Raw genomic sequence first — 27,406 nt, 5'->3', positions numbered from 1 at the left:
AAAAGTATCCTTTTAGTAAAAAAAAATAATATCAATTACATGCTTTGAGTTGTCAATGATCTGACGAGGATACAACTGCCGTGCAGTGCAGAGCTACGAGTGTCTTGACTTACGTGGAAATATCACGCAGTAATTTAAAAAATAAAATAAAATAAAATTGAATTTGGGAATATTATTAATTTGTGTATATATATTTTGTTCAGGACCTATTGGGTCCGCTTGAGACAGTGGGGATTTTTCCTTGCGAATAATTTTAATCTTAGGTACCAATTTGCAAAAGACACCGATCCTCGTCCGGCCCGTGCTGATCCATAACCCTAGCTATTCTAATTTCCCAGCATCACTTGTCAATTTCTTCTTCTTATCTTCCTCGATTCATTTTCACCAAATCCTGTCGAATTTTTCCTTGCTATATCGATCTCCGTTACCGGATCAGCGAGCGGGAGTCGGGGCCTTTGCCGGCCGCGAGCGATGCCGTCGTACGCGGATTTGGACCGCCAGATCGAGCACCTGAGAGAATGCAAGTTTCTACCGGAGGCGGAGGTGAAGGCCCTGTGCGAGCAGGCGAGGACGATCCTCGTCGAGGAGTGGAACGTACAGCCGGTGAAGTGCCCGGTGACGGTGTGCGGGGACATTCACGGGCAGTTCCACGATCTGATCGAGCTGTTTCGTATTGGCGGCGAGGCACCCGATACTAATTACCTCTTCATGGGGGATTACGTAGGTTAGTGTTTCTAGCATCCGAGAGAATATTTCCCATGCAGAAGTCGTCTTTGCTTATTTGAAATAGCCAATTTCCTTTGTTCCCTAGAATGGACGTTAGTTTTATGTTCAAAGATAGTAACTTACTACACCAACTGATGTGTGGGCAAATATAGCACGTAGTGATCATGCAACTGGTAGTCTTGCTTTTCACTCATTTTTTAGTTAATAAGAAGGTCGTTAAGAAAGATAAATGTTTCTTTTCCATAATTTGGTTAATAAGTCCGGCGATATGCTTGCCAAGGCAGGAGGACACTAGAGGATGTTTGAAGTAAATAGATGATTGTTTGACATCATATCAAATTTTAGGTAGCATCTACAATCTGGAATTAAGTACTTAGGAAAACGGTTAACTTTCTTGACATGTTTATTCAAGGCAATGAATGATGACGAAAGTCTTGCATTCCTCAAATGCTGGCATGACCACATTTAACTCCCACCATTAAGTTCTCCACAAGGATTTTTTTTGTTTGTTTGATTAATCACAGCCCATAGTATATCAATTACTTGTTCTCAATTCTCATGGCCTCGACTTATTGAAGTCAGCTTTCCATGCAACAGGAATTATATAAATTTGCTGATGCAGAGAATCTGTGAATCTGAAATCTATTTGATCTCCTTTCTTTAAAGCTGAATTGTTATGTAGGAGTAAGTAAAAAGGATAACAGAGCAATAAATGTAATTTCTTAATTTGACTCACAAACATAATTTCAGTTCCTAGTTCTGTGAAATGTCTCTCTCTCTCTCTCTCTCTCTCATACACAGAGTTTTCAAGTTTATTTGCTCTATATTTCAAACAATGAAAAAGTTGTTTTGATTGCAAAGCGACAATTTTATGTTCTGCCTCTCATCATCATTATCAACCCATCTTAGTCTCAACTGTTTGTAAGTGTATATCATGTTGGACAATTAATCTCCTTGATTCCATGCTCCCAATTATGTGATGTATTTGACACTTAGATCCTTACTTAACAACAACAACAACAACAATCAAGCTTTTTCCCACTAGGTGGGGTCGGCTGTATGAATCCTTTTACGTCATTGAGCTCTAGTTCCTATTATATTATCATCTATATTTAAATAAACTTTATTTTGTTTTAGTGTTGCTAACCAAGTCTTTTTTGGTCTTCCTTTTCCTCGTTTGATATGCATGTTTATCATAGTTTCACATCGCCTAATTGGAGCATTTATTGATCGTCTAAATACATGTCCGTACCATCTTAAACGTGTCTCTCGTAGTTTTTCCTCAATAGATGCAACTCCGACTTTCTTTCTAATGCTCTCATTTTTTATTTTGTCCATCCTCGTATGTCCACACATCTACCTTAACATCCCCATCTCTGCAACTCTCATCTTCTGCTCATGTGCTTGAGTCATAGCCCAACATTCAACTCCATATAACATAGCAGGTCTAACTATGGTTTTATAGAACTTACCTTTAAGTTTAAGAGGTACTTTACAATCACATAAAACACTCGACGCTCTTCTCCATTTCAACCATCCTGCTTGTATTCTATCTAAGACATCTCTCTCAATCCCTCCATCATTTTGCAAAAATGATCCTAAACAATTAAAGTTCTCAGTTCCAGATAACTCGTTATCTCCTATCTTAACAATTATCTCATTACGTCTAATATTGCTAAACTTAAATTCCATATATTCTGTCTTTAATCTACTAAGCTTAAAATCTTTCCCTTCTAGTGTTTCCCTCCAAGATTCTAGTTTAGCATTTACTCCTTCACGTGTTTCATCTACCAAAATAATATCATCTACAAACAACATGCACCACGGTACTGTGTCTTGAATGTGCGCAGGGAGTTCGTCTATAATTAGTGTAAAAAGATAGAGACTTAGAGCCGATTCTTGATGTAAACTTATCTTTATTGGAAATGCTTCAGTTACTCTGCCTGAAGCCTTTACTCTGGTCGTTATATCCTCATACATATCCTTAATTAGTTCAATATATGTTACGCTAACACCTCTCTTTTCTAAAATTCTCCATATACTTTCTCTTAAGACTCTATCATAAGTTTTTCTCAGTCAATTAATATCATGTGTAGATCTTGTTTTTGTTCCCGATATTTTTCAATTAATTGTCTAAGAAGATGTATAACTTCTATTGTCGACCTTCCAGGCATGAACCCAAATTGATTTTCTGTCACTGTGGTCTCTTTCCTTAATCTTTTTTCTATTATTTTTTCCCAAAGTTTCATAGTATACCTCATTAGTTTAATACCCCTAGAGTTTGCATAATTTTGTACGTCTCCCTTGTTCTTATATAAGGGAACTAGAGTATTTATCCTCCATTGATCGGGTATTTTTTTCGTTTTCAATATCATATTAAATAATTTTGTAAGTCATTCAATACCTTGTTTCCCTAAGCACTTCTATACCTCTATCGGAATATCATCTGGTCCAACGATTTTTCCATTGTGCATCTCATTTAAAGTTTGTTTTACTTCTGAAGTTTGAATTCTACGATAAAAATTAAAATTTCTATGTTCATTTGATCTACTTAAATTACCTAAGTTAAGTTGGTCACCTAAACCTTCATTAAAAAGTTGATAAAAATACCTCTTCAGCTCTTTTATTTCTCCATCGTTTACTAATACCTTATTACATCCATCTTTAATATATTTTATTTGGCTAAGATCTCTTGTTTTCCTTTCTCTCACTTTAGCTATTCTATAAATGTCTCTTTCCCCTTCTTTTGTATCCAATTTTTGATATAATCGTTCAAAAGTTTCATTGTTTGCTTTACTCACTACTTTCTTAGCTTCTTTCTTGGCTATTGTATATTTTTTAAAGTTTTCCTCGTGTTTACAAATATATAATTCCTTATAAGCTATTCGTTTTTCCTTCACTTTCTCTTGTACTTTCTCATTCCACCACCAAGATTCTTTACTTAGTGATGCATGCTCTTTTGACTCACCGAGTACACTCTTAGCTACTATTTTCAACTTTGATATCATCTTATCCCATGTTATATTAGAGGCATCATATATTTCACCTAATGCTTGTATTTCTACCTTCTCCTTAAATATATTTTGCTTCTCATCCTTTAACTCTCATCATTTAATTCCAGGAATTGTATATATTTTCTTTCTATTGATATTATGCTTGAGACGTATATCCAACACTACTACTCTATGTTGGTAGTTAAGCTTTCTCCAGGGATGACTTTACAATCTTTACAAATCTTTCTATCCTTCTTCCTAACCATAATAAAGTCAATTTGCGATTTATTATTTCCACTTTTGAATGTAACTAAGTATTTTTCTCTTTTCTTAAAAAACGTATTAGTTAATATAAGGTCATATGTTATCGCAAAATATAATATAGTTTTCCCTTCCTCATTTCTCGTTCCAAACCCATAACTCCCATGTACTCTCTCATATTCCTCATTTTTCACTCCGACATGCCCATTTAGATCACCTCCTATTAAAATCATTTCATTTGGTGGAATATTTTGTAATATTTCATCTAAGTCCTCCCAAAATCTTGATTTGGTAGTTTCATCTAATTCTACCTGTGGTGCATATACGCTAATTATGTTCATAGTTTCTTTCGTCATTATTATCTTAAGAGCTATAATTCTATCTTCTTTTCTAACTACTCCTACAACTTCATTCTTTAACAAACTATCTAAAATAATATTCACTCCATTTCTTACTTTACTCTTTCCCGTGTATTATAACTTAAAACCCGAGTTCTCTATCATCTTTGCCTTCTCGCCTGCCCATTTTGTCTCTTGTACACACAAAATACTAATTATTCTCCTAATCATCATATCTATTACCTCCATTGATTTACCAGTGAGAGTTTCTATGTTCTATGTTCAATGTTTCAAATCTTTGATTATTAGTTTTCCTATCATATTTGTTCTTATCTAACCTATGGTGTGAGAACTCTTGCCTATTTAACACTACATCCAAGCTCTCATGGAGATGTAGCGGTCATTGCTGAGACGTTACAGTCGGACCTTGAAACCCGAACTCTTGCATATTTAGCACTACACCTGAGTTTTGGAGATGTAGCGGTCCTTGCCGAGACGTTACAGTCGGATCCTGCAACGCGTTCCTTCCGGAGAACAACCTAGCATTAGCACTATCTTAGCGAAATATATTGAGGCTCAAGACACATATGGCACCCAACAAACTACAAATTGACAATAATTTCATATCTTTTGTACTTTAGGATTCTTTTCCCCTTCATTGGCATTTTACAAGATTGCAGTTCAAATTGGGCTTGTCACCTTATTGTATAATTGTCATTAAATGGTCATTAATGGGACTGTCATGTTTTTGGATGCAGATCGCGGTTATTATTCTGTTGAGACAGTGACACTCTTAGTTGCTTTGAAAGTTCGCTACAGAGATAGGATTACAATTCTCAGAGGAAATCATGAGAGTCGGCAAATAACTCAAGTGTAAGTGTCTGTATCTGCAAATTTACTCATCTTTATAGTTCTTCAAATTGTAGCGAATCAAGTTGCCACTTGGTCTTTGACTAGAATTTGAACATTTAATTAATTTTAGTGAATGTGATTTAATGAACACTTGAATAAACTCCGTGTGTGTGTCATATGTTACATGGCTCATTTTTTGCCAAAGTTCTTGAGTTAACATTAAGTTCTCTCAGAATATAGTGCTTATGTCAATGAACAGTGAACAACACATTTTTAGTTCTTTGTCTTAAATATCTGTTACACATTAGCTTAATTTAATTTATTAACATCTAACATCTATTACAGATTAATTTTATTCATGAATCTTAGGTTTTGTTTTCAGGTATGGGTTTTATGATGAATGCTTAAGGAAGTATGGAAATGCAAATGTGTGGAAGCACTTTACCGACTTATTTGATTATTTGCCTCTTACAGCTCTTATTGAGAACCAGGTCTGTTTTCTTGCCCTTTTACACCATATTCTCCACAGTCGTAATTTATATAAATTATCTACTTTCTGGTTTCTAGATATTCTGTCTACATGGTGGTCTCTCCCCATCGTTGGACGCATTAGATAATATCCGTGATCTTGATCGTATTCAAGAGGTATGTGTAAAATTAACACTATCTTTACTGTTTCTAGACCTTCTGAAGATGAAATTGATAAGAGGCTTGACTAACTAAAACTAAGATTAATAGTTAGAATTGATAATTATATTATTTTAGTTCTCTTTTTTTTAATCTTGATAACATTGTTATGGAAATGTTAGTATAGTATTTCTTTGGTTTAGCCTACAGTAGATATTCTGCTAGAGTATAAATTTGTGAAGCTTTGAAGTTTTTATTTACTCAATCTTTTACCTCGAAGTTCAGTAGTTCTTTATCATATATGCACATACTGAACTGTCTACTCTTGGAAGTTGTAAGGAGAGTATAGAAATGTTTTTTAAAACTAAAAATATTGGGTTTACACTATACAGATGTTGTACAGTGAGTGAATTTATCAATCTCAAGCTTGAATTTATATGCTTCGTGTGCACCGTTAGCCAAAGTCTCAACCGCTGTTCATTGCTGCACCAACAGTGATTCTAGTATGGAAGTTATATGCTTATCCAGCTCATTGCAAGAAAGTTTTATTATTATATGCATCAGATGATCAATGTTATTTTTCCATTTTGTTTTCTGTGTTAGATAAAAGTATTTCTTTGTTGAGAAAACTGTTTTCTGAGATGCTGGTAAAATTGTTTAGAATCAAGTGAGCATTTCTTACCTAGTTCAACTTCATAGCTTCCAGATTCAGGATTAAGGACTTGATAAATCTCATGTGTGTTTCCTACTGATTTGTGGCAAGCCAAGAAACAAGTTATTCCTTGTAATTATTTTAGGAAGATTAATTCTTAAATTGAATAAAATTATTATGCTTAGGTTTTTATTTAATCAGTAATTAATTAGCACTTGATGTTCTGACTTCTGTGAACTGCTATCTTTTTACTCTTATCCAAATCCACAGAACAGATAAGACTGAGAACTTCAGGTCCTCACCTCATTCTAATTTATTCTTTTAAGTCTGATAACTTGCCATATGTACCTCTGGAGATTCAAAATTGCACACATTGTTTTCATCCATGATAATTTTGTGAAACTTAAATTTTAAACTTCATCTCCCTTTATACATAAGAATATGAATGTAACAGCTCTATTTGCTATACACAAATCTGTTTTTCTCTATTATTTGCCATATGTATCTCTGGAGATTCGAAATTGCACACATTATTTTCATCCATGATAATTTGTTGAAACTTAAATTTTAAACTTCATCTCCCTTTATACATAAGAATATGAATTTAACAGCTCTATTTGTGATACTCAATCTAATTTTCTCTATTATTTGTCTGATATATAGGTTCCACATGAAGGTCCCATGTGTGATCTACTGTGGTCTGATCCGGATGATCGATGTGGATGGGGAATATCACCAAGAGGAGCTGGATACACATTCGGCCAAGACATTGCTCAACAATTTAATCATAGAAATGGCCTCACCTTGGTGGCTCGGGCCCATCAACTTGTCATGGACGGTTATAATTGGTGTCAGGTGAGTTAAGAAGTGTTTAGTAGTAAGTCAACTCTTTGTTAGTTTTCCTGATTACATGTTTCACTATTATCCACATGCAAATATTGTGTGAATGGCAAGATGTGAGCTTCTGAGAAGGATTGACTGCACCAAAATGAAGAGTGGAGGCCTTGATTATGACATGGAATCATTTCTTTGAGCCTTGTGATCTTCATTTACTCTTTTTTTGTTTGCTGGTTTCAGGAAAAGAATGTAGTTACAGTATTTAGTGCCCCAAACTACTGTTATCGGTGCGGTAATATGGCAGCAATAATGGAGGTGGGAGAGAACATGGAGCAGAACTTCCTTCAGTTTGATCCTGCACCTAGACAATTTGAGCCAGAAACCACCCGGAAAACTCCTGATTATTTCTTGTAGTGTCAATACGCCTCTCTTTGCCACAAGCTTGCTCGTTAGATCTGTCATAGAAAAGAGTTCTGGTTGCTGCAGAGATGGTCATTCTTTCGTTTGGGGTTTTATCTGCTACTGCTGCAACCTTCAGGAGTCTCACCTTGTGCAATGCCTTGTTCTCCACCGCGCTGAGATGCTGCAAAAGGCATGATCCCTCTTGTTTTATACATTTCCATTCCAAGAAATGCAAAACACGATTGCCCTCGTATATTTGTATTAAGGTTTTGTTGTATCCGACTCTGTTTCATTTGATTCAAACAATTATTAGGCTTGGAAAATTCGAACGAGCCTACGTCTGTCGGGCTCTGCGCTGAACTGCTAATTGTGTTGGTATTATGATTGGTTTTTCTTCGGAACGTTGCTTCTACGCTTACTTCTTTATGATCTGTAGCGACTATTTGGGATTAAACCTGTCGGATTGTGCGGCTCTTTATGCTCTCAAACGAATGGCTGGGATCAAACTCGAACCCACCATCGTGATCAGATGTGCAAATCTACAATCTTTGTTGATAATAAAATCTAATTTTATTTGATGTGCTTCGTTCGGTCGACTTGAACTGATTGGACGTCCGACCTACTGCCACATAGCTAGTCACGAGTAAAGCACGTGCACGGAGATGGCCCAACCATGGACTTCAACTGTACAATATTGACTACTGAAATCGAAGACCTCGTTCGTTCCGTGCCCTTCGAGGCCTATCGAAGTTGCCGCGGAAGCGTTCCATCCTTTCGATCACCCCAAGTTCGATTTCTTCGTCATTTCCCGGACTCCACTCCATTCTTCTGCTGAGGTTGGATCCTTTCCCGAACCCCTAGATTTTCTCTTCTACTGGTTGTTTTTCCTGCAAATCGATGGTGACTGTTAAAATTTCCTTGTAGGGTTTGGCTTTTTATCGGATCGGTTACGATGACGGGGGAGGTGCAGATGGTGCAGGAGGAAGAAAAGAGCCCCAAGGATTCCGATCCCCTTATCCGGAGGCAAGCCGCGACCGAGTCTTCTTCGTCATCCGAGGGTTCGGATGAGATCAAGGACGAGGAGGCCGATGCTGGTTCCCCTGCTTGCTGCCGCATCTGCCTTGAAAATGATTCGGTTCCAGGTGATTGTTTTTTTTACGGCCAATTTGTACTTATTGTTTAACTGGTCGTTGACTTCGATCTAAATTGTTCTCTGAGATCAAACTCGCTGTTGATTTTAGTTAGCAGTTTGGATTGTGTAGCTCACAGCTGAGTTAAGGAATTATCTCCGGTGGATGCTATTTATTAGCTGTGATTAGGCATAATTCTTTCTAAAGTTGCCTAGTATTTATTTGTTTTTTATGGTCAGTTGGAACAAGCATCAGGAGGACTACATGAAATGCAACATGAATTTAAATAAGAAAAAAATTCTAAAGAAATGGAAAGGCTAGATTCAGACTCAATAGGAAGTAGGCTATTGAGATAATAAAATCAAGCTTCTATTTCAGACAATACTATAAGTATAATTGACCGACATTCTATCTTTATTCCCAATTAGCCTTTTGTTTATATTAAATTATTGATTATTTACCCAATGATATGAACTAAAAAATGCTCACTGTAAAAAGTTTGCTGAAGAAATGTAACATGGCTGTTTTAATAGATCATGCTAAGTGATTGTTGTTGTCGTCATGGGCTGCTTTACTTCATGACAGACTTTCCTTTGTAGAATGGAAACTGTATTATCATTATTGCACACAATAACCTTCTCTTTTTTTTTCTTTAGATGATGAATTGATATCTCCATGCATGTGCAAAGGCACTCAGCAGTTTGTCCATCGTTCATGCCTTGATCATTGGCGTTCAGTGAAGGCATATTATCTTATCCCTTGTGCTCCTATTGCATTATTATTCATTTGCAATTTTTACAACCCTTCATTCTATGGCATCATTGTGCTTGAAGTTTTCAAAACAACAGAATGAATTTAATGATCTTTCGTTGAGTTATATGGTATATTCATTAAAATATTTCATAAACATAATCAAGGGGCTATGCATATTTAAATTAATAGAAGCTGGTGACCTATGGATACAAATATTGATTCACTGAATAATGAATATTGCTGATATTCACCTTATACTGATTGCAGAGCAAACAAAACATGGTCAATTCTTATTCGAATGATATTTTATGTGGAAAGTATAATGCTAAATGTACCATGTGAAACATAGTCAATCCAGAATGATATGTAACATCACTACAAAATAGTGATGAAAGTGGAAGAAAAAGGGTTGACTACCTTTTAGTATTTTTTTTTTTTGAGGATTTTAGATGCTCAAAGCCTCAAAGGTTATTAAATATATTCTTATATTATAATTCAGGATATAATTGTTTATGATATGTGGATGTGGATCAATATGTTATCCAAGAAGTGGTTTATAAAGGTGTGACAATGAAGTTCATTGATTGGCTCCTAATTGCAAAGGATGGCATTGCACTAAAATAATGATATTTACAGAAGGGATAATAAAAAAGAGAATGAGGAGTCCTGAATCTCTGAATATTTATCTTAACAAAGAAATAATTCTAGAACAGAATCGGTCATTTTGGATTGTATTTTAAGGATCTATATTGGTCTTTAGATTAACGATACTCGCTATTCAGTTTCTTAATTTACATTTAGGATGACTAATATGGATATGTGAACTGATCTGGTAGTCTCATGTTGCCCTTTATCTGGCCTCTAGATGATGAGAAAGGGTGATATATGATATTCTCTTAAATTAAGATTAACCATATTAAACTCTTTGAGATATGAAATCAAGATGTATGATCTGGATATTACATCATCTGATATTTTCAGTCAACAGATACATAAATAATGATCAAATGTGATACGATGGAAATGTTAAGCAAAGCAAGATTTGTTTATATGCTTGATGGCATAGATTGGTCATTACTAACCACATTCATAACATGAAAGTATGTGGGATTTACTATCATTTATACATAGGGCATCCTCTGGATAAATCAAGATTCAAGGTGATGCTCTAACTGTGTTTAATTTATTAAGAGTAGTGTAGTTTCTTTGGTATGTGGATTTAGTTAGGCTGCTTTGAAGGAATTCCTTGCTGGATAGTTTAATATTTTATCATTTCCAAATATGTCTATACCAAATTAATATAATTATTCATACTACCATTTTTTGATGATTGCTAAATTGTTCATTTATCCTGGAATATTGCTCTAGTTGTTGATGGTCAATTGCTGATTCTCATTTCTACATCTTCTTTTAGCTATTAATTAATTGTGGCTGCTTTAATTGAATAGTAAGTTGTACTTTATTTTCTACTGACTAGGATTGCAGCCTGTAACTTATGCTGCATAAGTTACGGACTGTTGAACTCTTTGTTTATCTTGATTGTTTATTCACTTCATTGTGAAACTATAATCACTTGCTTGTTAAATATGCAATACAACTTATAACTCATGTATCTTTGGGTGCTTTTCTTTGTCCAGACTTTCTCAATAGACATATGCACAGAAGATTAAGTTTCATACTCTTATAGGTTACAATGCCCATTTTTTTGTGTCATCTTACACCAGTTATCAGGTGTTTTCTCTTACTATTTATGATAAAGATGGATGTTTGAGGCTTATTTAAACAATTAGTGCTTATTAGGGTTGGTTATTGCCATTGCAATAGTCATAATAATTTAGGGACTTCTAGAATTGCTTTCAATTTTCACTTGCTTGGGGGACACCCTTTGTTAATGTTGATTCAGATTGTGTTCTTCCTCTGTCATCAAGTTTCAATGGTTTATATACTGAATGTTTTTAGTGATTTTATACTCATGAAAAATATTTTAAGAAATCAAAAAGGGCTTCTTATGGTGGATCAGTTAGGTGGATTTGATCAATTTTTCAGTACACGTTTCGCTTGAAAGTGTTAACAAACCTTGGGCATAATGTTCATAGAAGTTAATTAGTAGGTAAAGAAGATTTGAGATGATTCAATGCTGAAGGTTGACATTGTATTGGATCATGAGCAGAAGCACAGTCATGACAGTGCTTTCTTGATCATAAAACACTCAAAGATTTTAGTCATTAATCTTTTTTATTTTTGTTGTGTTGAGTAATCTTTGATATTTTCAAGATAGATTGATGTTAAACATGCCAATTCTTTTAAAATATACAAATGTAAATGCGCATATATTTCCTTTCACTATTTTCTTGACAAACAGTCTGCAATAGTTCTCTTTTTTGCTTGTGGTCCTGTCTAAAAACTATACTGCAATTTTGAAGCCGCTAAAATGAAATTATTTTCCTGACATCGACCGATTGCTTCATCTAGAATTCTTGCATTCCCTTCAGTCTTGTCATTTCTTTATGCTTTGCTGTCGCATAGATACCTTCCCATATAGAGAGCAATATTAGACTGATGTCTTGCACAAGTTGATGAGTATATCTCGTCTGATTGTAATATCTACAGGAAGGTTTTGCTTTCTCTCACTGCACAACATGCAAGGCTCAGTTCCATCTGCGAATAGAATATCTGGAGGATTACTCCTGGCGCAAAATAAAATTTCGTATTTTCGTAGCTAGAGATGTTCTCCTCGTCTTCCTTGCTGTACAGACTGTAAGAGAAAAGTTTAATGCATCTCTTGGCCTTTTGTGTTTGTATATTTCATATTTCCTTTTCTTGTTCTTGTTTTGTATTTCCCATTTGGTATGGCTAAATAAAGTAGTTGACTTGTCATTTGAAATATATTTTAGACTCCATATCCTTTTCACTTGCAAAAGCTTTGGCATACCCCATCTGTTGTGCTTTATCTCCACTTAATGACAAAACATAGCACAACAATGTACTTATTGTTTTGTAGGATGTTACTTGCCATGATTAGTCCGTTATCTTGAAAGATTTCACCTGAATTCTTAAGCTTTCATCAGTCATACAACATGCTAAATTAGGGAGCATAGACTATGATTCTTTATGACACACATCAATCTGGATAATATATGTTTAGTAACTCTTTTTTGGTTCAGTTTGGTACCCAGAACCTTTAGCTAGATAAATGATCTTGACGTGGAGGCAACTCTGGTAATTGCTTTATTTATTTTCAGGTCATTGCTACCATTGGCTGTATTGCTTACTCTCTGGACAAAAATGGGAACTTCAGAAATTCCTTTAGTGACAGCTGGGATAGCATATTATCCAAGCATCCAATTCCTTTCTACTACTGCATAGGTAAACCATTTTGTTACACTTGTTTTTATAGGCGATTGGCAACTCTAAAAATCCAGTTTTAAAGTCTAAGCAATGTATTATGTATAATCGCTTGACCTTTGCCAGGGTTCTTTTTCCCTCTTTTGAGGATCTATACCTGAGGTTTTAATATAAATCTGAGAGGTGGTTGCCACATGCATTTTGCTTCTTTATTGGTCACTTATATGACATGATTTTGGGCACTACAGGTGTATTAGTTTTCTTGGCCCTGCTCGGATTTTTTGGGTTGATACTCCACTGCTCATCCTTCAACACTAATGATCCCTGCATGACTGGTTGCCGAAACTGCTGCTACGGGTGGGGAATCTTGGATTGTTTCCCTGCTTCAATGGAGGCGTGCTTCGCTCTTGTAGTCATTTTTGTGGTTGTGTTTGCGATCCTAGGCATTGCCTATGGTTTCCTAGCTGCGACAATGGCCCTCCAAAGGATTTGGCAGAGGCATTATCACATCCTTACCAAGAGGGAGCTCACAAAGGCAAAAGACATTCAACCCCTTAACTCTTCTTCGTCCAAATTTTATCAATTAGCTTACTAGAGGATTCGTGTCAAACAGGAGTACGTGGTGGAGGACCTCCATGGATGCTACACGCCACCGAAAATGGATCCCGAGCATGAAGAGCGTCTGAGAGCGCTCAAACTTCTGTAGAGGTAAGATTAAAGGTCTTGTGTTAAATGTAATAAGAAAGCTTGTGTTTGTTGTAAACGAACAGGTTGGTTCATTGTTTTTTTTTTTTTTTTTTTTTTTTTTTTTTTTTTTTTTGCACTAAATCAATCCTTGTTATTTAGTCGCCTGCTTTTTCATCATAGTTCTGAGTGTGATTTAAGATTTAAGATCATCACAATTTATCCTGCTAATGAAAAATGCTACGAATTATATGAGCCCCATTGTGACTCACTGCTCTAATCTATAAAATGTTTGTTTCGGAATTTAAACATTAATAAGTTTCAGTAACTGTTTTTTTCTCATTGTTGGAATTCATATATAACGAAATTTAGAAATGTAAAATAAGCAATAGATTGCAGATTTGCAGGATTTGTTTTTTCTCCCTTCAATTCATAAACTTGGAGTCAGATGTTCATCAAACTTATATAAACCTGAACATTGGCAAATTTGGCTCTAGCTTTGATGTACTCCAATGAATCTTTTCATTACTAGCAATAACTGTTGCACTCGATTACTACCAACCACAACACTCAGAAATCCAATTGTTCTTTATCCTATTTAGGAGGTTCGTTCTCCAAAAATGTCTTTCAAAGTTTTTTTTTATAAATTTTGCTAAATTATATTTATATTCTGTTTACGATCAGGAGTGATAAAGAAATTAAAATTATTGCACAATTAAAAGTAAAAATATTGCAAATTAAAATACACTAATAATAATAATAATAATAATAATAATGATATTATTATTATTATTTTAGAACATACGTGAGGTGATATGCTAGATTGGTAAAAAAGACATCCTTCTCCAGGCTACTCGTCAAGACCGAGTCCGACTACCAGAAACGTAGTAAGATATACTCAAGTTGTCACAAGAAAAATCATCCAGTGATATTAAATATTAAGAAACTAATCATAATGCATTTTGAATTAAAAATGCAATAATGAAAATTAGAATTTAAACGGCTACCACTCGGAGATATCAGCGGAGGCAACAACCCGCAGAGATTAGAGAGTAAAGAGAACAAAATGGAGATGAATTTCATATTTGTACAATACATTAAAAGCAAAAGAACATATATTTTAATCATTACATTTACAAAATATAGTTATGTCACTTGTTAAGTTCGATAAACGAATTTAAGCTGGATTCAAACTCAATCAAACTTTTAACAGATAAACTTGATCAGATTTAGTGTGAAAAATGAACATTTACAATCCTATTGTGAGTACTTCGAGATGATATTTCGAATAAGTTACGTAACAATTGCATAATTGTCCAAATTATGGAAAAAGGTACTACCCAACTCATAAAATAATTGCAAGGTGAAATGCTCCAGAGAAAATATTTGAATGTAAATCAACCCTGGTCACATAGGGCAGATCGAATGCAGAAAACCTCACTAGCAGAAACCTGGAAGCATTTTTTCCTCATTTGATACAAATGATAAGTAGAAAAACGCACCAAAATCACCACGACTTGCTCCACATCAAACGAGAAAATTCCTTGAATCAACTAATCAAAGTATTAGACGTCAAATTCTACAATGCAACTCCAACCAATGGTTCAAAAAACAAGTACACATCAAAAGATGACTGCTACAAGATTCAGTGCGGTGTTTTGTAGTATGAACCAACAAATCTAATCAAGCAGATCATCATCATCGTCAGGAAGAGGCTGAGCAGCAGCAGCAGCAAGCTCGGCTTCATGTCTGAGGGGAAAAAAATGAACGCACAATCAGAACAATTTGAAACAGGATAAGTAATGATAGTGAATGCAATGGACATAAATATGAAGAATAACTTACACTGATGTATTGAAAAACTATTTTTCAATGGACATGAATCGAACCATTAAGTCATATTTAATATTTTTTGTAACAGAAAACTAGGTCTGCCAATAGCATTCCTTTGGTTCTATAGTGAGCACCTATCAAGCATTCCTTATCAAGCACTCTATGTTTGAAATCTAAATTGACTATTTGGAAATTGAATATGTGAATTTATCATCATCCAACCACAAGAGATCCAAGAAACCTCCAAAAGATATAGAAATCAACCTTAAGATGACAACCAATAATCAAAAAAATACTAGAAATCACAAAGCAAATATTGAAATAATTTGTTATATGGAAGCATATATTAATTGAACATACTGTTGCTGTGCAGCCAAGTCAATCTGAACTTCCGGAGGAGCCAGTGCAGGTGATTCAACAAAGTGAAGGTTAGGATCCCTGTAATGATGTTTATCATTAGTTTTTTCTGATTAAATAATTTCAAATGTATACCAGCACCCAACTATACTAACCCAGCAAGTTTCCTAGCTAGATAAAGGAATGGCTTCTCAAAGTTATAGTTGCTCTTTGCTGAAATCTCGTAGTACTGGAGATTCTTCTTCCTGTGGAATGTAACTTGCTTTGCTTTAACTTGCCTGCTCTTCACATCAACCTTATTGCCACATAGAACAATAGGGATATTCTCACACACCCTGATTTCAAAACAAATTGGACAGTTAGATACTTTAAAATGTCAAGATATGCCTATTAAGTTCAATGCACCTAGCAAACAACCTGCATAAATCTCGGTGCCATGTGGGAACATTCTTGTATGTCAATCTTGCAGTCACATCGAACATGATAATCGCACATTGACCGTGGATGCTACGAACCAAAGATGGCAAGAATCAGGTTAAAACAACAATAATCATTCCACAACCAAATATTTACAGCACTAGATTGCAGATGCCATCCATCAAATTGGCAACTAAATTAAGAAAGCAACATGTTTGGCATTCATAAAAAAATGATTATTGATTGTTTTCTCACAAATATCTCTTTTAATTTTTTTTGTTTCTCACAGCAATGATATTGCCAGTGAATCACATATCAACACAGTATGTTGCTGCTATATCATATGCATTTGATAAGATAAGACGTTTGCAATACATTGAAGAGAAACACGCCTCAATCATTAGAGACTAAACAAGTGCCACCAAGTTAAACAAGCAGATTCAACCACCACAAAACACAATGACAATAGTGAAGAAGAGTCAGAACATACTAGTATCCATCTCTCAGGCCACCGAACTTCTCCTGACCAGCAGTATCCCAACAGTAGAATCGGATCTTGCCACAGTTTGTGAAGAAATCCAACGGATGGACCTCAACGCCAATAGTAGCTAAAGAAAATCCAAGACAGTGCGACAACATTAAGCATACTTAGTAAAAACATAAAAGAAATCTCACAATAGAATGATACTCACGTTCATACTTTTTCTCGAATTCACCAGTAAGATGGCGCTTCACAAATGTAGTTTTCCCTGTGGCATGTCAAAGGGTAATGAGGATCTTTAAGAGCAAGGTCCAAAGAAAGATTTTTTTTATTATTATTATTATTTTTAACAAATAACAAAACACACGCAAAAACGAACAAAAAATCGATTGAATAACAAGGGAAGGAAAACTCGTGTGTTTCACCATGGAATAGGCACGGCTAACATTGATTCCGTTATGGTAGCAGCAATATCTAGATGTCGTTTTAACACACACAGAGAGAGAGAGAGCACCACCACCAAGAAATATGTTAGCCTCGATAACCGATCAAAGCAGAAAGACGATCATTTGGACGAATTTGAATCTACATAGTCCTGGGTCCTGGCGAAGGCGACGAAATGCAGAAAAAAATACAGAGGAGCAAAAAGGACTCACCTGTTCCACCATCACCGACAAGGACGAGCTTAAAGCTAGGATAGTCCACGGTTTGCTGGTTCGGCAATGCCTGCAAACAGCATAAGCGATCCAAAAGATCGAGAAATCAACAACGACGACGACGACGACGCCTACGACAAAATTCTTGAAAAGAAGAAGAGGAAGTGGATCGGAGGCGTTACCATGCGATCGGCTTCGTATGCTGCAAAGGGGACGAGGAGGAGAACAGAGACGGTGCGTCGATCGCAATGGCGGAGGCGAACCCTAAAAAGTGCTAGGAATTATGTGGTTTCCCACGCAGGGGTCAGCTTGATTTGAACGCGACTCTCTCAGCCGTTGAATTCACCGATCGACGCGACGATCAAAAATTACCCAAATTGAGGTGGAATTGGCCCAGCCTTGTCGATGGCCTGAACGATTTTTTTTTTTAAATTTATGGACTTTTTTTTTGTAAACAATAAAATTTAATATTAAGCTTTTATTTTTCTTCTTTGAGATCATTAGCTTCTGCTGATTTTTTTATGGTTTTTAAAAAAAAATCCTAAAGAAGGAATTGATCAAGAACAGTATATATATATATATATATATATTAAAGAATTTTGAATTATTCTGAATTCCCCATATAAAGTTTTAATTTTGCTGTTAGTCTTTATTTCAACTCCCTAATCTATACTAATTTATCTAATTCATTATTTATACACATATTATTCATCCAAAAGGAGGGATAATTTTTCTTAAATTTAGTATTATTTTCATGCACATATTATTTAGATACCTGATAAAATATAGGTATAAAAGTTCATACTAAGATATAATTTCTCCTAAATTTAATATTATTTTCATGCACAGATTATTTAGGTACAAGACAAAATGTAAGTATAAAAAATCCATAATGAAATATAATTTTTCTTAAATTCAATATCATTTAAACTAAAATTTAATATATTTTCTATCTAAATGAATATTATCTATAATAAATAGATCAACATCATCTATAAAGGTACATAATCCACTTTTATGTACAAAATATTTGAAATTAAGTATATATATAGTTAATTGGGTATAATTATACAAGTTTGTGCATAGATAGTGAATTAAATGAATTGGTATAGATTAGAGAATTGAAATAAATGTTCTTTGTCATATATACTACTGCGGCAAAGTTAAAACTTTGCACGAGGATTTGATGATAATTAATTTTTTAAATATAATATAAATTCTAATATATATATATATATATATATATATATATATATATATATATACAGAGTTGTTCCCCTGCGGAACAACTCGTGCGGAATGGTGCGGACCTGCCCCCGTGGCAGGTCCGTGTCAACGTTAGTTTTTTCCGCGTCAGTTTTTATCCCTGCAGCCCTAATTTCTAGCCCACGCACCCGCCGACCCCTTCCTCCTTCCTCCTTCCCCCTCCTTCGTCGCGACGCAGCCGCCGACCCCTTCCTCCTTCCCCCTCCTTCGTCGCGACGCAGCCGTCGACCCCTTCCTCCTTCCTCCTCCTACGTCGCGACAGCCGTCGACCCCTTCCTCCTTCCTCCTCCTACGTCGCGACAGCCGCCGACCCCTTCCTCCTTCATCGCGACAGCCGCCGACCCCTTCCTCCTTCATCGCGACAGCCGCCGATCCCTTCCTCCTCCTTCGTTGCGACAGCACCCGCCGACCCCTTACTCCCCTTCCTCCTCCCTCCTCCTTCATCGCGACAGCACCCGCCGCGGGGAAACTTCACAGACGCGGAAATCTCGTCGCGCCCAAAGCTAGGGTTTCGTCCCCTTCCTCCTTCGTCGCTGTCGCACCTGCGCCCTCCGCTTCCATCTTCTCGCTTTCGCCACGAGCAGAACTCCGCTCGCAACCGGTGCCATCAGGTTATCTTGAAAGGAAGAGTTGAGAAAGGAAGAGTTTTTGAACTATTTTCGAAGATTTCAGATTGTCCCTCAACAGGTTATCTTTTTTTTAGCTTATAAGTTTTGAACATTTTAGCTCCATAAATTGATTACATATTTCCACAGATGACATATTAGAAGTATTGGTTGCTAGTCAAAAACCAATGCGTTGGATTCTTAGCTATGCTATAAAAACCATAAATAGTTTGTGAAAAAATGGTTTAAATTTTAGGAAGGAAAAAGGAGTGTCATTATGTTTAGAGCGGATCATTATTAATGCATGAGGTTCATATAGTTTCAGCAATGCACATACCTGTTTCAAAGTTTTGCAGTTATTTAGACTGTAGGGTTCCCATCCCTCGTAAGTAAGAGAATTTAATTGAATTAAACTTGCAGTTTTGATTTTATAATAAGTGCATGATCAATGTTACATCAATTAAGAATATTAGTGTAGATGAATCTGTGATTGGTTATCCGACATCACTTAATTTTTTTTATTTGACGCTGTATCATCAAGTCAAATAACTTATAATCTGTGATTTGTTATATGGTGTTTTCTCTATTAAATTGTTTGCAAATTTGACTTTATAAAAAATAACTTATATTTCTTATTTATTTATCTACTTATATATTGTCAAATGTAATGCGAGGAGCTTCAGAAATGGAAGAAAATACAGTTGATGATCAAGAATTCATTCCCCAAGTTGTAGATGATAGAAAGCCAAAAATTGGAATGGAATTCTCATCACTAGAGGAGGCATATTCATTCTATAATCAATATGCACGAGAAGCTGGATTTAGTTCAAGGATAAACACAAGCAAGAAAAATAAGATAACAAATGAAGTGACATGGAAACAATTTGTTTGCTTTAAAGAGGGTCATACAGATCTAATGCGGTCGAATAAACAACCAAAAGTTGATCATGTATCAAGGGAAAGAGCACGTGGCGCAGTTAGAACGGGTTGTAAGTCGAATATTGCATTTCTCAAGAAACAGGCCGGACCTAATTGGGTTGTCAGTAACTTCATAGAAGCCCATAATCATCCACTCTCGACTCCATCAAAGGTGCATTTGCTACGCTCACATCGTAATATTTCAGCAGCAAAGAAAACATTGACAAAACAGTTTTCAGAGGCCAATGTGCCAACTTGTCAACAAATGCGAATATTGGAAATAGAGTATGGAGGGCCTGAGGGAGTCGGTTGCACAGAAAGAGATATTAGAAATTTGGAGAAAAATCTAAGAGATGAACAAAAGGGTATTGATGCTGAATCACTGATAGAGTTTTTTACATCTGAGCAAGATAAAAATTCAGCTTTTTTCTTTGATTATGAGACAGATTCAGATTACAGATTTAGTAGGTGTTTTTGGGCTGATCATGTATCAAGGAGGGCATACAGTGTATTTGGTGATGTAGTTGTATTTGATACGACATATAACACCAACAAATATGGCTTGATTTTGGCACCCTTTGTAGGGGTTAATCATCATCATCAGACAATTCTTTTTGGTTGTGGGTTTCTTAGTGATGAGAAAACTGAGTCTTTTATTTGGTTGCTTACAAAGTTCTCAGAAGCCATGCCTAAAGGTTCACCAAATATTATCATCACTGATCAAGATCCTGCTATAACAAAAGCAATTGCACAAGTTTTCCCTCAAACGGTGCATCGATATTGTTTGTGGCATATATTGAATAAATTCTCAGATAAATTAGACCCTTTGACTTTTCGAAACCACTATCACAGCATAAAGAACGTCATTGTAAATTCTACAACACCTGATGATTTTGAAAAGTCATGGGAAGAGACTATCAAGGATGCTAACTTAGAGAAAAATGATTGGTTGTCCTTGATGTATGAATTGAGACACAGATAGGTGCCAACATATTGTAGTCATGTATTTTCTGCAGGAATGTCAAGTAGCCAAAGATTTGAAGGCTCACATGCATTTTTTCAAGAAATATGTCTCAAATAAGAACTCATTAATGGATTTTATCACACGTTTTAATAGAGCATTGAGGCATTAAAGACACAATGAGTTAGTTGCGGACCATATTGATATGAATGAGCAACCTAGGGTTAATACAACTTGGCCAATGGAAACTCAAATGGTTAAGCTGTATACAAAAAAAAATGACTGGAGTTTCAAAGTGAAATGACCGAGAGTCATAGTTATTATGTGCAACAGTCATTTATAGGAGTTCCCTCAGCGGTTTACCACGTGATGAAATTTTAAAGTTCTTCTTCCTCAAAATTAAGAGTGCTCACGCATGACAAACAAAGAGATTACATATCGTGTAGCTGCACAAAATTTGAGTTTGAGGGCATTCCATGTAAACATATGTTAACTTTTTTTCGTATCAACCAAGTGTTTCATTTGCTTGATACATATATACTCAAACGATGGACATGAGATACAAAAGTTGGAGCAATATATGCTTTAGGGGAGCAAAATTTCATTGATGATCCAGATTCAAAAAGGTATTTGATGTCGTGGCATTCGAGGTTATCCTATAAAGCTTCCGTGTTAGTTGATGATGCATCTTTGAGTAATGAAAGGACAACCTTCTTGGATGAACAATTCGATTGTATCTACAATAAAATTCAAGAGATGTCCATTAGTACAACATGCAGTGAAAGAAGTCAAAGAAAAAAATCCATTGATGAGGGTCTTGGTATTATTGATCCTTCTACAGTAAGAACAAAGGGATGTGGGAAGAGATTAAAATCATCAAAGGAGAAATCTACATCAAATTCTAGGCTTTGTCGTGGATGCGGACAGCGAGGAGTATCACATGACAAGCGTAACTGTCCCAATTTGCAACAAGGGTTTGTGTCGATTAATTTTTTCATTTTTATTATATGTTTCTTACAAATAAATTTATTTTATTATATTTATTATATGACAATGTGTCACTTATCAGATCGATTGAAGATAATAATCATATCAGTCTTGACGACACATATGAACTTGATTTGGGATTTATCGCGGGTACTATGAAAATTTTAATTTATTAAATTATAGTGGTTTATTGTTTATTGAGAAAATGAGATTAATAAATTATCTTTATTGTTACAGGTTCTAGTAACATGCGCTAGGATGTCGTAAATATCTATGGCTAGTATGTATTCATCTATTTCCTGTACTGCATTTTTTTTGTATTGAATGCATACTTCTAAAGTGTCTAGTATAGAATGTATACTTCTAAATCATACTGTTTCATAATGCATTAATTGATAGTATGTATTTTATTTGGATTTAGTAGATGCAATTGAGTTATTTTGTTTGTTCAGATGGTACACTATCATCAGTGTCTTGTTGTATGTTATTTTGTTTGTTGATAGCTGTTAGATTAGTAAATTATTGCTATTTTTATGATACTTGAGGTCTGCTAGCCCTTTCTTATGATAAATCTAGAGTTAACTATAGTGGCACTTCTCTAGTGAATAAGTTGTGTAAATTTAGTTTTTTTTTTTGCTTGATTGTCAGGTACCAGTATCCATTACTAGCTAGGTATCATGAGGTACCAGTATCCATTACTAGCTAGGTTATTTGAAGTGCTTCAAACCACTTTATCTCTTAGTATGCTGAGTGTTATTTTTTTTATTTATGTGGATAATATAATTATTACTCCTAAAAGAATACAATGAAATTTCTAACCATGGGTCTAAGCGTCTTGGAGTGCTTGCTTGTCTCAGGTTAGACCTTGTCTATGCATTACAGTCTGCTTTCCGCACAATTTACCTTATCTATATCGTGTCTGGAATTTGTTGGTTACAATATATTTGATGATGGGAAGCATATCATTCTTCTTATTGCAGTGGTGGTCGAAGCAAAATTTAAAGAAATTATGATATCCTATGAAGCTATAAAATTGGAGAGGAAAAATCAAGAGTGCTGATACTTCGCAAGCAGAAAAAAAAAACAAAGCAAGCTGGGGAACTCTGAAATGGTTTGAGCACAGGAGCATTGCTCTTCCATGGTGTTCATTTCCTTCCCTGAAGTGTTGAGCTTCAGCAATTGTTTTTTCTTCCCTCTGGAACCTTGTCTTTACTTCCCTCTGGAACCTTGCATTTGTTGTATGAGAATCATTTACTTCCCATATAACTGAAATGAGTATCATTTGTGAAATGGTTGTTTTTTTTTCTGACCGATGCTCCTCTGAACCTTGCATTTACCGTATAAACAACAGTAGAAATATGCCATCAATTTCATTTATGCAGCAAGTTCCAGGTCTAAGTGCAGATAAAGCAATGAGACTTGCAGCACTTCTCATTACAAATTACATTACACTTCCAGAACTTAATCAACTTGTCTACTTATTTTCCAAATTACTTAGACCCTTCAAAAGCATAATTATGCTTCATGTGTACTCACTGTTAGGAACTTCGGATATCAGAGAAGCAGCAACCGACATATTTCTGCTGTGGGTTATCTGATCGGTCTGGGGACCGATCAGTAACCACACAGAACATTCTGTGGGTTATCTGATCGGTCTACAGACCGATCAAAAAGAAGCGATCAGAAAGACGCGACTCAAAGCGATAGGGGGATCGGTCTGTTGACCGATCCACAGCTATCTGGACCGATCAGGATGATCGGTCTGGGAAGAGTCTGATCGGTCTGTGGACCGATCAGCCTATGGGTGGATCGGGGGTTATCTGATCGGTCTACAGACCAATCAAAAAGAAGCGATCAGAAAGACGCGACTCAAAGCGATAGGGGGATCGGTCTGTTGACCGATCCACAGCTCTCTGGACCGATCAGGATGATCGGTCTGGGAAGAGTCTGATCGGTCTGTGGACCGATCAGCCTATGGGTGGATCGGTCCACAGACCGATCCCCCTTTGAGTCCCGTCTTTCTGATCTGATCGCTTCTTTCTGATCGGTCTGTAGACCGATCAGATAACCCACAGAATGTTCTGTGTGGTTACTGATCGGTCCCCAGACCGATCAGATAACCCACAGAGAGTTTCTGTGTGATCACTCACAAAGTTACATATACATCCTTATGAAAAAAAAGAAAAGAACAGAAGGAATAGGAAGTTTTTACCTAAAAAATTCCGAACATTGAAGAAAATCCACACACCAAGCTGGCAGTAACCAAAATCCTAATTTCAGTTTACACGGTACATGATCAATAGATATTGGTTATTAGAGAATAGACATGACCTAGTTCTCACCAAGGAGAAAAGAATAGATTTAGCCTAGTAAACAATCCAAAACTAAGATGGAAGAGGCAATGAGGCTTATGCACTAGCCAATGGTGTAACAGAAGCCATTGACGGACTTCTGATATAGTTGAGCAGAGATGCAGAATGTGGTGATGATGCCGTTTTTGCCCTCCCCTGTATCAATCATCGGCATTATCATTAAATCATGATAATTTCATCCATTGGAAGACGACTTGCGGGTACACCAATCGAAGCGAGTTTTGTTAATCATGCAAGTTTATCATGAAAGTTCAAGAGATATGTTTACAACATAAATTTTAGTAAATAAATGTCAACATCATCCATAAATAAAAAAAAAATCAAATGTCAACATCATCCATAATTACATTTCTTTATCACATTACAATACTAGTACTACTTAACTAGGCCAACCAACAAACAAAACAAGTATATAGCCAAAAGAATTAAGTTCACTATCACTAATAGCCAGACCATAAGTGGTACATTCCAATTTCCCATATTATGTCCAGGATAAGCAATGTGTTCACTCCCCACCTTTGACTCCGCTCTTGACAACATCCTAAAATGTACATCATTAGTGTCTTCATTTAGTCCAGTATCAGACCTCACCCACTTTAACCATCCATGATGCTTACATCCATAATATAGTCTTCCTGGGTTCTTGATCGATCTAGAGACTAGCACCAATGCTCTTTGTCCACAGTCCCTGCATCGCACAGTTTCATATTTGGTATGGTTGATGCTGCTATTACTTGATGATGCCATTCAAGCACAACCTAAAAAGTAAAATTTGACCAAATTAAGCTAAACAATAGCAATTTGAAGTAATAGGAAATCACACAATTTTATGATAAATTCAACCAATTTGCATTAAAAGTAGCCACAATTTACATTAAAATACCTAAATTTTATGATATCATATTTTGTAATAAGTAAATATTAGTGTTTATAGTGAGACAAAATTAATGAACCAGTGTCATTTTCAAGAATGCAATCAGGAAGATTAAGAAATGATAATGAATAGATGCTATATAATAATCAGACAACTGATGTTATCCAACGGATGTTATCCAACTAAAAAATAAATGTTACGGTCATCAAAAAAGTAGCAGGTGTGGTAGCTTTTAAACAATAGCATCATTAAGTAGTTTTTCATGAGCCATAAATTCCCAACAAAATCACCATGATTGAAGTAAGCAATTCATACATCACATCTGGCCTAAAATTTCCTTCAATTCACAAAAAAGTGAAACATTTTTAAGACAACATACTTTTTGTCGAATGTTAAAGAGGACTTATTTGAAAATGAAATAATCATCTTTAGTTCATGTGATAGTCATTTATAGTCACTCCTTACAGCACAAAAATACAACACAATAATTATATATCATTTTAATGTTTAATATGATACAACTAATTTCAATTAAGTGTCTTATCACAATACTGTAAATGTCTTACTAATATTAATGGTTCACAAGTCATCTTGATTATGATAATCTTGGATGCATCTTGCAGCACCACTATCATTGCTCAATAGCATAGTTCAACTTCAAAGAAATGAATTGCACGCTTTGTGTAAAAAAGCAATTATACACACAAAGCTATTTTTGAAAAGCAAAAATAAAACCAAGCAATAGAGTGTACCGTCGAGGAGAACAAATGAAGGGAAGTGTGGTGTGGTGCGGAAAAACCCTAGCTTCAGCTTGTCGATCAAGTAACAATAGATAGGAAACCCTAGCTTTGGCACGATGAAGGAGGAAGGTGCCTGTATGTTTCCGAAGGAGGAGGAAGGAGGAAGGGATCGGCGGCTGTCGCGATGAAGGAGGAAGGGGTCGGCGGCTGTCGCGACGTAGGAGGAGGAAGGGGTCGGCGGCTGCGTCGCGACGAAGGAGGGGGAAGGAGGAAGGGGAGGACGAAGAAGGGGGAAGGAGGAAGGGGTCGGCGGCTGCGTCGCGACGAAGGAGGGGGAAGGAGGAAGGGGGGGGCGGAGGAGGGGGGAGGGGGAAGGGGGCGGCGGCTGCGGGGCGACGAAGGGGGGGGGAGGAGGAGGGGGTCGGCGGGTGCGTGGGCTAGAAATTAGGGCTGCAGGGATAAAAACTGACGCGGAAAAAACTAACGTTGACACGGACCTGCCACGGGGGCAGGTCCGCACCATTCCGCACGAGTTGTTCCGCAGGGGAACAACTCTGTATATATATATATATATATATATATATATATTTTAAAAAATTGATTGTTTATGGAAATAAGAAAAATTATTAGTATAGAAGATATTATATTATTTAATGGGTACAAGTATAAGGATAAATATATATATATATATATATATATATATATATATATATATATATATATATATAATTTTGATCTCCTGTGCGACGTGCGTGACTGTGCACATCGCTTAGAGATCGAAGTTTGTTTTTTAAATTTTTTATATTTTAATATTTTAAACTAAAAAAAATCAATTAAAAAAATTAATATTTCCTTATATAAATTTATAATACATTAATATATCCCCTTAACATATTACAATACTCAATAAATACTTAAATTAATTTTATTTTAATTTTTTTAAAAAACCAAACACTATAATCTAATTGGAAAATCTGAACCCCAGAGGTAAAATCTAAAAAATAAAATTACTTTGATATTATAACCCAAAGTCTGAACCCTAGAGATAAAATCTAAAAAAATGACTTTGATACTATTACCCAAAGCCTGAACCCTAAATAACTTTGATACTATAACTCAAAGTCTGAACTCTAGAGATAAAATAAAAAAAAATAACTTCGATATTATAACCTTATAATCCAAAATCTGAATCCTACAAATTAAAATTTTAAAAAATATTTTAATTATTTTTTAATTTAAAATTAAAAAAAAATTAAAAAGAAAAAAAAGCGCTGAAATCATGCGCGACGCGCTCAGTCGTCTACTGCCGTCACGCAGGATATATATATATATATATATA

The 27,406-nt window shown here is 35.6% G+C and overlaps 4 protein-coding genes across 4 annotated transcripts; 3 read left to right on the top strand and 1 right to left on the bottom strand.

Annotated features, from left to right (window-relative positions):
- The first annotated feature begins 323 nt into the window (after nucleotides 1-323).
- LOC122017946 (serine/threonine-protein phosphatase PP2A-1 catalytic subunit-like) lies at nucleotides 324-8,048 on the top strand. The gene is made up of 6 exons (XM_042575671.1): nucleotides 324-724; nucleotides 5,077-5,191; nucleotides 5,553-5,661; nucleotides 5,738-5,815; nucleotides 7,113-7,304; nucleotides 7,527-8,048. The coding sequence occupies exons 1-6, from the start codon at nucleotides 472-474 to the stop codon at nucleotides 7,698-7,700; spliced, it is 921 nt and encodes a 306-aa protein (XP_042431605.1). The 5' UTR covers nucleotides 324-471; the 3' UTR covers nucleotides 7,701-8,048.
- Nucleotides 8,049-8,364: 316 nt separating this feature from the next.
- Nucleotides 8,365-13,859, top strand: LOC122017945. The gene is made up of 7 exons (XM_042575670.1): nucleotides 8,365-8,524; nucleotides 8,613-8,830; nucleotides 9,475-9,560; nucleotides 12,182-12,328; nucleotides 12,814-12,937; nucleotides 13,165-13,451; nucleotides 13,530-13,859. Exons 2-7 carry the CDS (start codon nucleotides 8,641-8,643, stop codon nucleotides 13,620-13,622), a joined length of 927 nt encoding a protein of 308 aa, XP_042431604.1. The 5' UTR covers nucleotides 8,365-8,524; nucleotides 8,613-8,640; the 3' UTR covers nucleotides 13,623-13,859.
- Nucleotides 13,860-15,130: 1,271 nt separating this feature from the next.
- Nucleotides 15,131-17,683, bottom strand: LOC122016745 (GTP-binding nuclear protein Ran-3). Its single transcript, XM_042574137.1, has 8 exons — nucleotides 17,527-17,683; nucleotides 17,345-17,414; nucleotides 16,900-16,956; nucleotides 16,698-16,815; nucleotides 16,208-16,297; nucleotides 15,946-16,125; nucleotides 15,794-15,871; nucleotides 15,131-15,349 (listed from the first exon to the last, which is right to left on the bottom strand). Exons 1-8 carry the CDS (start codon nucleotides 17,527-17,529, stop codon nucleotides 15,280-15,282), a joined length of 666 nt encoding a protein of 221 aa, XP_042430071.1. The 5' UTR covers nucleotides 17,530-17,683; the 3' UTR covers nucleotides 15,131-15,279.
- Nucleotides 17,684-18,643: 960 nt separating this feature from the next.
- LOC122015593 (pectinesterase inhibitor 10-like) lies at nucleotides 18,644-19,117 on the top strand. Its single transcript, XM_042572567.1, has one exon. The coding sequence runs from the start codon at nucleotides 18,644-18,646 to the stop codon at nucleotides 19,115-19,117; it is 474 nt and encodes a 157-aa protein (XP_042428501.1).
- Nucleotides 19,118-27,406: the final 8,289 nt, after the last annotated feature.

The sequence above is a fragment of the Zingiber officinale genome, chromosome 8B (genome assembly GCF_018446385.1).
Source record: "Zingiber officinale cultivar Zhangliang chromosome 8B, Zo_v1.1, whole genome shotgun sequence".
NCBI classification, from domain to species: domain Eukaryota; kingdom Viridiplantae; phylum Streptophyta; class Magnoliopsida; order Zingiberales; family Zingiberaceae; genus Zingiber; species Zingiber officinale.
This window is presented reverse-complemented; position numbering and strand designations above follow the sequence as displayed.